The sequence below is a fragment of the Lycorma delicatula genome, chromosome 1 (genome assembly GCF_047948215.1).
Source record: "Lycorma delicatula isolate Av1 chromosome 1, ASM4794821v1, whole genome shotgun sequence".
Classification (NCBI taxonomy): domain Eukaryota; kingdom Metazoa; phylum Arthropoda; class Insecta; order Hemiptera; family Fulgoridae; genus Lycorma; species Lycorma delicatula.
The window spans coordinates 357260344-357270516 of NC_134455.1; the positions used below are offsets into that span (position 1 = coordinate 357260344).

General features: G+C 29.9%; 1 protein-coding gene across 2 annotated transcripts in view; it reads right to left on the bottom strand.

Annotated features, from left to right (window-relative positions):
- The window catches only part of LOC142318422 (trypsin epsilon-like), a 221966-nt gene extending 212403 nt beyond the window's left edge, over positions 1-9563 (bottom strand). For both annotated transcript variants that reach the window (XM_075355007.1, XM_075355008.1), the window contains exon 1: positions 9382-9563. In XM_075355007.1, coding sequence (XP_075211122.1) covers positions 9382-9433 — 52 coding nt within the window. In that variant the 5' untranslated portion in view covers positions 9434-9563. The remainder of the gene's footprint in view (positions 1-9381) is intronic.
- Between the last annotated feature and the right edge of the window lie 610 nt (positions 9564-10173).

Consider the following 10173-nt stretch of genomic DNA (forward strand, 5'->3'; position numbering starts at 1 on the left):
TCGGTCCGGAAAATCGAGATGCGGGACTTATTTGGCGGCGGGGGGTACTCGAATAAATACGGTAGTTTACGGAACATTTTACATTGCACGCCTCACAATTTTATTCAGGAGAGTCATATAGATGAGCGTTGGTTAGCTTTGAGTGCCCAATTCTCAGCTGAATTATGATGCTTGGTCTCTTCTGTTGTTTCGGATAAAAGGATTTTCGGTGACGTTCTTTCGAACGCCATGTAAGGCCATGGGAGGACTTAGCAGCCAGAACTTATTCCATTGAGTACGTAGTTTGACACGGATTATCTTCGTGAAGTCGTTCTTACATGTTAATTCTATCGGTGGTTTTTTTTTTGTCGCTGTCTTGGCAGCTTTATCAGCGCGTTCGTTCCCAAGGATGCCGCAAAAGTCCGGGATCCATGCAATTATCAATGTCTTGTTTACTCTTGAGAAGGTATTATAGATTATTTGAATGATGGGTTCAAATTGTCTGCAGCTCAATCTGTCAAGTACACTCATAGAGTCAGTTATTATCAGGAAGCTGTCGTCAGTACGTACGGGTCTCAATAATTCTCAAGGCAGAGTAACTTACGAAGGGCTCTTGAAAGAACACAGACGAATAGGTACTAACTTATGTATTCTCGTTATAAGGGAATATTATTGAACAACACACCCATCCGCCGAGACAGAACTGTCTGTGTAGATGTCTGGGTAACCTTTGTACTTTAGACACCTCGCTAAATTGGCCCCTAGCAGATCGGTAATTTGGGTCCCGTTTACATCTTCCAAATGACAAATATTCAATCTTTAGAGATGAATGCACCCAAGGAGCACTGCATTCTATTTTCTTTCCAAGAATCCTTGGAACAAATAGGCCTAGTTCCTGGAGATAACGAAGTCATTATATCTGAGACCGAATGATTGGGGTGAGGACTTCTCTTTGAAGTTTTGAGTGCGAGCAAATAATAAATTATCTTTTATTTTGATTTATTATTCGATTTTAACATATTTTTGTAATGATAAAAGTTTATTTTTATAAATATTTTTTACTGTAGCATAATACATTTTAGTATCTTAATAAAAAGTGTGGTCGGTTTGGTACCTTTCTTGAATAATTTATTTTTTGTTTTTTTCTTATATTTATCAAGTAGAGAATAAAAAAAGAAGCCTTGGAATCAATGTTTATTCTTAAAAAAATTAGTCGGATTTAAAAAACTGCGATTCAACCTTTTTATACTCCGTTTAAAATTATATTATTTATACTACTTTATATCATTCTGTTGATTTATTTTTCAAAATTATTAATAATTGAAAATAAAATTCACTTATGTTAAAAACTTAACAAATACGTATTTCATTGGTGATGGAATAAAAAAAGTAAAAATGAAATGATCATAAAAACATGAAAATTTATATAAGAAAACAAAAAAAAAAATTAATTGGTCGTCAATGAGGTATAAAGATAACGAAATAATATATATTTAAATATAAAAAAAGGGAAAATAGTCATTTTTGTAATTCCAAGAAAAATCAAATTATGTATAAATTTATAAAAATAATTAATTATTAATAGTCTATTTTAATGTAATGCCTCAGAGGTTATTTTGAATAATGTTTAATAAAATCTGTTTCGAACACACAAAATCATCAGTGTTTCACCCTCTTTCACACACACACACAAACACACACACACACACACACTCTCTCTCTCATTATCTCTCACCCTCTCTCTCATTCTTTCACTATCTATCACTCACTCATTCACAATTTTCCATGTATATATACTTAAAAATCATTTTTTGTCACATATAGCATAACTTTTTGCTTTGATGTGTAATTGTTAAATAAAAAATCTAATTTCGTTATTGACTTCCATTTCTTTAGTGAACTTAATACTGCTACAAATATTTTTGAATTCTTCTAGTATAATTACTTACCTGTCTCACTGGGCCAACATAACATGTTAAATCAGTACGTTAAATGAAATATCTATTTTGAGGTTTATTTCTTATATCAATATTTCTTCTAAGATTATTTCCATAATCAAATTAGCTAAATATTTAGAGACTGGAATCGCCGTAGGAAGACTATGAAACTTTTCTTCAAATTTTATACTTGAGGTAAAATTGACACAAGACGAGTATACTTATAAACAGATTAAACGGAATTACAAAAACATTTTCTACAGATTAATAACAAACTGATTGAGAAATTATTTTCTACGTACTCAAAATGAAAGTTATACTTGAATAAAAAACTGTAATTAAAATGAAAATTGGTTTCATTTGAGAATCTAGGCAAATTATTATTAATTGCTATAATTTGACTGGCTGCAGTCAAATTGCTATAATTATTTCCGATTTTTTAATCCAGAAACTTTCCAAAAATACATAAAAAAAATTATCAAATTTGACAAATCGTTTGTGGAAATATTTTTAAGGTTTTTTTAGAGTCAGTGAAGTTTCATTTAAATAAAACTAATTTAAATATTTTAATATTATATGAAGAGAAAAAAATGACACTAAGTACATGTTAATAAAAATTAAAAATTAAATGATTTTAAAAGTATTATTTAACTGAAAATTACTGCATTTAGCATAATAAAAAGAATGTAAAGCTATTTTCAGGCTACGTGCGGAGAATACCGCCAATATACGTGGGTTTCTACTTCCACATCATTCATAAAAATAATTTATTTTTTACATTAATAGATGTGGTGAAATAATTTTTATATTCGTTTTTATTATTTTTTTTATTTCTGATTGCAATAGGAAAACCGATTAATAGGATCATTAAAAAAATCGGGTGGGGCTGTGTCAGGGTGCATGGTTGCTGGTTTAACGTGAAAAGTTACTGACCTTGGATGAATTTCATCCGACTTTCAGACAAACCAACTTATCTGTATAGTTAAATTGGAGAGCCACCAACGTATTTTTTTCTTAATAAAAATGAAAGTCTCCAACGGAAAATTTTAGTTTCTTCATTTGGCCAACTCTACAGATAAATTGATCGGTCTGTATGTCAGCGAGTCGCGAGTAGTGTACTGGATTGAAATAAAAACGAGACATTGACTGCGTACTAAATCTAATTTTATCATAAAACTGACACTAATTGGTACATTATATTTATTTCGACTAATATTTGACTACAGTTTTGTTCAACATCGGTCTGTAATATAAGAAGTAAGAGACATAAGACATAATAAGCAGCGGTAGAGGTGCTCGCGCCGTCATCGTCGTTCATTGAGCGCACCGTGCCAGTTTTGCGACGCTCCCGAAACGGTCTTGCTCGCTCGGCACCGGACGTTGGGGTACCTGTAAATGGCCCATAACCTTCCCTTTTCAATGATATGCGTAATATATATTTCCGGCTGGCTTTTACGCGGACTGAGGCTGACATATTGAATTTTTATTACTTAAAACGATCTATCTAGACAAATTCCAAACATAAACACACGAATCACCGCGCTACTAGCACGTCTAAGTTGTGAGTTACATTGAATGGAAATGAATGAGAGCGCCAGTTTTGGCCAATCTGCACTGTGTTCCCTTTCCAACAATCCGTAAACTCAAAGTCGTATTGGACCATGTAAGTTATAAAATGATATCGCATTTACGTCTCGAGACTAATAGTTAGGGAGTTACTAAGGCAGAACCATATAAACCTTCTCGTTACGTTAAAAATTTGTGTTCTGGTACCCGTATGTTTTGGTTTGATTTTAATGTCATTTCACGTCAAAAAATGGTTTAAAAAAAACTTGATAATGGAAGAAAAACCATTTCTGATGGTCCTTCAGTAAAAGCTGATATAATATTTAATCTAAAAAATTATAAAAAAAATTTTGTTATTCAATTTCCTAGTTTTGACAAGAATATTAAGGTCAAATACAGTTTATAAAATTCACCTTGATGACAGTTTAAAATTTTAAACAATCGATATCAACATAACTGAAAAAAAAACTATATAACAAAATAAATAAATGGAAAAGAGTAAATAAAAATAATATTTGACAAACAATACATGCGAAAAAATGTTATAATATTTTTTATATTTTTTTGTAATTATTAATATCGCTATTTTTATCTTAAGTAACATTATTGGAAACTCATACATTTATATTCCCTGTTACTTTTTTACTTGTTGGACTATCTATTAGATATCTCTTTAAGATATCTATTAATTCTAATTAGTTCTTGTTTTGTATATTATTTCTGTTTTTTCTGTGAGTAGTTGTTAAGTAGACCGAATAAACATTTTAATTATTTAATCATTTTTACATCTTCATCCTTTCTGGTCTCTTACTCTCCTTGGATCGTAACTCTAGATCAATGCTACAAGAAAGGAAGTATGTATTCAGTCAAAAAACTGGAGTTTTCTGTATTCCTCATAGTTTCATGACCCAGGGACTCCAAAAAAACAAAAGATGGCGGTGATATTTGTATGTAAGAATATTATTTTTGTAAATTTTTGGGGTCAATATCTCCAAGGGGTCGGATAGATAATTTTTTGAGGTTAATTTTCTCAAAATTATTTAGCTCAGTACATGAGTACATGCTTATCTTACCATTTAAAAAACCACTGTCAAAAGATTTTCCCTTTTCCAGAAAGGGAAAAGCTATCTTTTTATTTATTGCATATTTTTAACTAAATTTTTTTTCTTCTTCCCAGGGGAGTGACAAAAAAATACTTGGAGGCAATATTGCGGGTGGAGGAGTCGACCAAATTTTAAAAATATCTATTGATTTTAAAGATTGCTTAATTATTTTAATACTTATTTGGTTTATTTTAATTTTTAATATTTAACAAATTTTAAATAATTATTATTTAATATTACGAAAGAATTTCAGCATAATTCACCCCCTCCATCAACAAAAAATAAATCTTAGTTAATTTTCTATTGTTTCCGTGTATTTTTTTTTTCATTTAAGATACTAAATAGAAAAATAAATCAAAGATATTTCTTGGAAGGTGATTTTACAGGTAAGGAAGGAGAAAAAATACCGATTTTTTTTTTTTAATTTAAAAAAGTTTTTTCTTTTTTTTAAACTATTAAGATAATTTTATAATAAAACTTCATCATAAATTACCCCTTCACTTAGGATTAAATCTTAGGTAAATTTTCACGTGTCATTATTTATTCATTATATGAGTAAATAACCAATGTCAGGAAAATATTATAACTTTGTGGTCAGCATTTTTTCTATTGTACAAATAGATTCTAGGATTATCTACTTAAATGATAAAAATTTAATTCTTATTGTAATAATGAAAATGATCTTAAGTGTTTTATCATAATTTTTAAATATTTAATGTAAATTGACGTATTTTTGTTATTTCTAAATTTTGGCATGACTAAACCTCATTTAATAATGTAAGCAAAAGTTTAGATATTGTTAAACTTACTAAATGTTAGTAGTTGAAGTATTTTGTTTTCGTTGAATTATAATATAAGAAGAGGTATGATTTTGTTATGGAGAAGGTTTCAAATATAATGCTGCAGAATGCAAAATTGAGGGGTTAACTAAGTTTTACTACGGCATGGTCGTAACGTTGATTTTGATACTAGATAGTATTAAAACGTCGCAAAAAAATTAAGTACTGATATGATTTTTTGTGGGTTGACTTCAATATTAACGACAATGTTGTCAATTAGGTGATTAAAAAACATTCTGATATCATATCATCTTATTAGCTGTAAAAATGTATAAACAATGATACTCGTATTACAAGTATTTCGTCATCTTGACTTGCGTAAATAATTTATCGCTGTGGGTTACCTCTATTCACAAAATTTTTAATCTTTTTCTTTTTTTTCTTTTGATCATGATACACCAGGATAACCGGATCACCTCACGGCTTGGTCAGCATCCTGGTGTGTAGTCCATATCTTGACTAATTAATATCTGCTACCTCCTCCGCGGACTTTCGTCGCATAATCGAGACTATCATATCTCTGATCCCAATTCCGTTCTCCGTTCAGCATGGCCTCTACAATATTCTCTTTGGTCAACCTAGCGATGGCCTTGTTAACCTCCACTCTTGCATCGTCCTACCTGTTGCAATTGAAAATAGTGTGTGTCCACCTACCCGCAATAAATGAAGGCATCAGAGGACCACCTTTTCATTTGGTGTAAGTATTTGTTAAAAGTGCAATGACCACTGAGAAATTGTGTTATTTCATAACTCAACTCTCCATGCTTCCTACAGAACCGTGACTTAATATCTGGTATCAGCCTCTACGTCGACGATATATGCTGCACTCCCACCCACCACCATTACCTCTTGTTTAATAATTCAGCTCCCCCAAGTGACCTTGGTTTGCCTGTCATTCTTTCAATGTCCTCCTCCGCCAACAGCTTCACCCCATTCATAGAATTTGCAGTTGTTGATCTCTCAGTAACTGATCATATTGATGTTTGCATTCAATTTAAATATAATATTATTAACAAACCTAATATAATGCATCCATAATTTAATGTTATTTTTTTGTCTGCAGTCATTTGACTGGTTTGATGCAGCTTTCCAAGATTCCCTATCTAGTGCTAGTTGTTTCATTTCGGTATATCCCCTACATCCTACATCCCTAACAATTCGTTTTACATATTCCAAACGTTACCTGCGGCACAATTTTTTTCTTCTACCTGTCCCTCCAATATTAAAACGACTATTCCAGGATCTGTCTCTTCTTTTAACTATATTTTTTCAAATGCTTCTTTCTACATCTATTTGCCGCAACACCTCTTCATTTGTCACTTTATCCACCCATCTAATTTTTAACATTGTCCTACAGCACCACATTTCAAAAGCTTCTAGTCCTTTCTTGTCAGGTACTCCGATCGTCCAAGTTTCACTTCCATATTCAGCTACGCTCCAAACATATACTTTCAAAAATCTTTACCTGACGTTTAAATTAATTTTTGATGTAAACAAATTATATTTCTGACTGAATGCTTGTTTTGACTGTGCTACTCAGCATTTTATATCGCTCTTACTTCGTTCACCTTGAGTAATTCTACTTCCCAGATAACAAAATACTTGTACCTCCATAATCTTTTCTCTTCCTATTTTTACATTCAGTGGACCATCTTCGTTATTTCTACTATATTTCATTAATTTAGTTTTATTCTTTTTTTATTTTCATGCGGTAGTTCTTGCGTAGGACTTCATCACTGCCGTTTATTGTTCTTTCTAAATTCTTTTTACTCTCAGCTAGAATTACTATATCATCAAATCGTAGCATGTTTATCTTTTCCCCTTAAGTGAAAAGATAATTCGGAGTATCTTTACTCGGAATCTAAATTGTTCTTAACATCATTAACTGCAAGTTATATGTAAAGATTAAAATGTAACGGGGATAGGGAACATCCTTGTCGGACTCTCTTTCTTATTACGGCTTCTTTCTTATGTACTTCAATTAATACTGTTGCTGTTTGGTTCCTGTAAATATTAGCACTTGTTCTTCTATCTCTGTATTTGAACCCTAATTTTTTTAAATTCTGAACATTTTATTCCAGTCTACGTTATCGAATGTCTTTTCTATGTCTATAAATGCCAAGTATGTTGGTTTGTTTTGCTTTAATCTTCCTTCTACTATTAATCTGAGCGCTAAAATTGCTTCCATTGTCCCTATACTTTGCCTGAAACCAAATTGCTCTTCTCCTAACACTTCTTCCATTCTCCTCTCAATTGTTCTGTACAGAATTCTAGTTATGATTTTTGATGTATTGCTAGTTAAGTTAATTGTTCTGTATTCTTCACATTTTTCTGCTCCTGCTTTCTTTGGTATCATGAAAATAACACCCTTTTTGAAGTCTGACGAAAATTCCCCTTTTTCATAAATATTACACACCAGTTTGTATAATCTATCTATCGCTAGGAAGCAATAGATATACAAACCTATTTGTGTATATTATACACAAATGTTAATGTATAATATAAAATCACGATGGAACTAAACCATAACAAAAATTGACTGTAATACTCAAAAATGGACCTTATTAACGCTGCATAGCATACGAATTTACATCTGTTACTAGAAATTAATGTGAGAGCAGATTCTTAGAAAAACCTATATCCATAAATTTAATGACGACAAAACAGACAGCAAATATATTTATAACAGTTTAAATGGTGTTCTTATTAATAGAAATTCTTATAAATGCGCGTATAAAGCTCATAATCACAAAATATAAACCTCTGAATTGTTATTAGTAATCAGTTTTCCTTCATTTGAATTAAAACAACAGAATTGTGTTTTTTTTTTTTAAGTATAAAATGCTACATAAAATTTCATGTTTAGAATTTACGTTTCCTTCCAGTAACTATCTTTCTTGTAACTACCTTTCAGATAATACTTCAGAGGATGATGTACGTATGAGTGTAAATGAAGTGTAGGCTAGTACAGTCTCAGTTCGACCATTCCTGAGATGTGTAGTGAAACCCACTAACCACCAAAGAACACCGGTATCTACGATCTAGAATTCAAATCCGTGTAAAAATAACTGACTTTACTAGGACTTGAACGCTAGAATTCTTGACTTCCAGATCAGCTGCTTTGGGAAGACGCGTTCACCACTAGACCAACCCGGTGGATCTCGTATTATTCCTGAATAAAATTATTTTAATTTTCAAATATAATTTACATATTCTATTTCGTTGAACACAAATATTGCAGAAATAACATTAACAAATCGACCTATCCTACAAAAAACTGAGTACGCTAACTTGTTTTACGCCGGTTTAAAAAGAAACAAGAAATTAAATTTTAAAAGAAGATTTTCGTTTATGTTTATCTACCGGCTATGTTAATTCATTTTTAAAAGAATTTTTTACTTTTATTAAATTTTTTTTTGAAACTTTTTAGCTATTTTACTTTAATACTTTTTAATAAAATATTTTATTAAACATAGTTAAAAAATTTAAATAACGTTAAGATTTATAATGAAAAGAAAAAAGGTTTTAGAATATACAAACAACGTGACAGATTAAGTAAATTACAGGAAGCAAATTTGTTTGACGTTAAATACAAAGTAGAAAAGTTCTATCCTATTAATTAATGATTTTCAACCCACGTTAAGGTATCATTACGTCCAAATTATTTTCGTTTAAATTCAACTTCTAGTTTCTCTTTGTGGGAAGTTATTTTTCGGTCGACATAAAAAGAACCAACTTTAAACAAAAATTAATTATACTTTGATTATTTTTTTCACGGTAAAAACAAAATTATTTTTATTAAAAATAATTTTTAATTAAAACATCTTATCTATTCCATTAAATATTTTAATATAAAAAATTATTTTAATATTTAAAAAAAAAAATAATAATAATTACCTTATTAATTAATTTTTTATTTATTATTTGTTAAATAATTAAAAAAAAAAAAAAACTTACTGATCTGAATAAAGACGACGAAGTAAATATTATGCTTTTTTGGTTTAAACATTATGGAACTGTAAGAAACTTATAAAAATATTTTAATCTGTAACGCGACCACCACATATATATATTTTCATAATTAAAATATTTTAAGGGAACAGATGAGAAATATTCAGTTGAAATCCCATTAAAATATGTTTGTGAATATATTGAATGGTACTAATAGATCTTTTGATAACAAAATTTGTTTCTTAATTTTTATTTAGTATGAGTGTAGCGCTCTAGATAGAGATAATGATATAATGTAAAACGTTAATTACTTGAAATCAAATTATTTCAATACAATCAATTTTCAAATCTAACACAATAATATTCTAAACGATAGCATATAGAGGACCTTTTTAATAACATTCTGATTCCGATGTTAAAATAATTATCATTAAAACTGATATTTATAAAAACTATTTGCGTCAGTTTTAATCTAGGTTATTATTATACGAGTATTTATTTAGAAGTATTTGACTTAAAAGAAACGAATTTAAACAGCAATTGGCCGTTTACATCTTCCATATTTTTCGTATGTTTTTTGACGACTAATATCGACAGATGGAAAAGTAATTTTTTTAAATAGAAGAAGAAGAAAATAGAAAAAAGTAATACAGCAAGTATGCCGTGTTACTAGTAACGTTTTTATTCGTTGGGAATTGGTATGAAATATTTATCATACTTGTCGTCGTTTGTTTGTATCGTAGATTGTATTTTATGTGTGATTTGTTGTATAAGACATTATAAAAATTTGATGGTGTT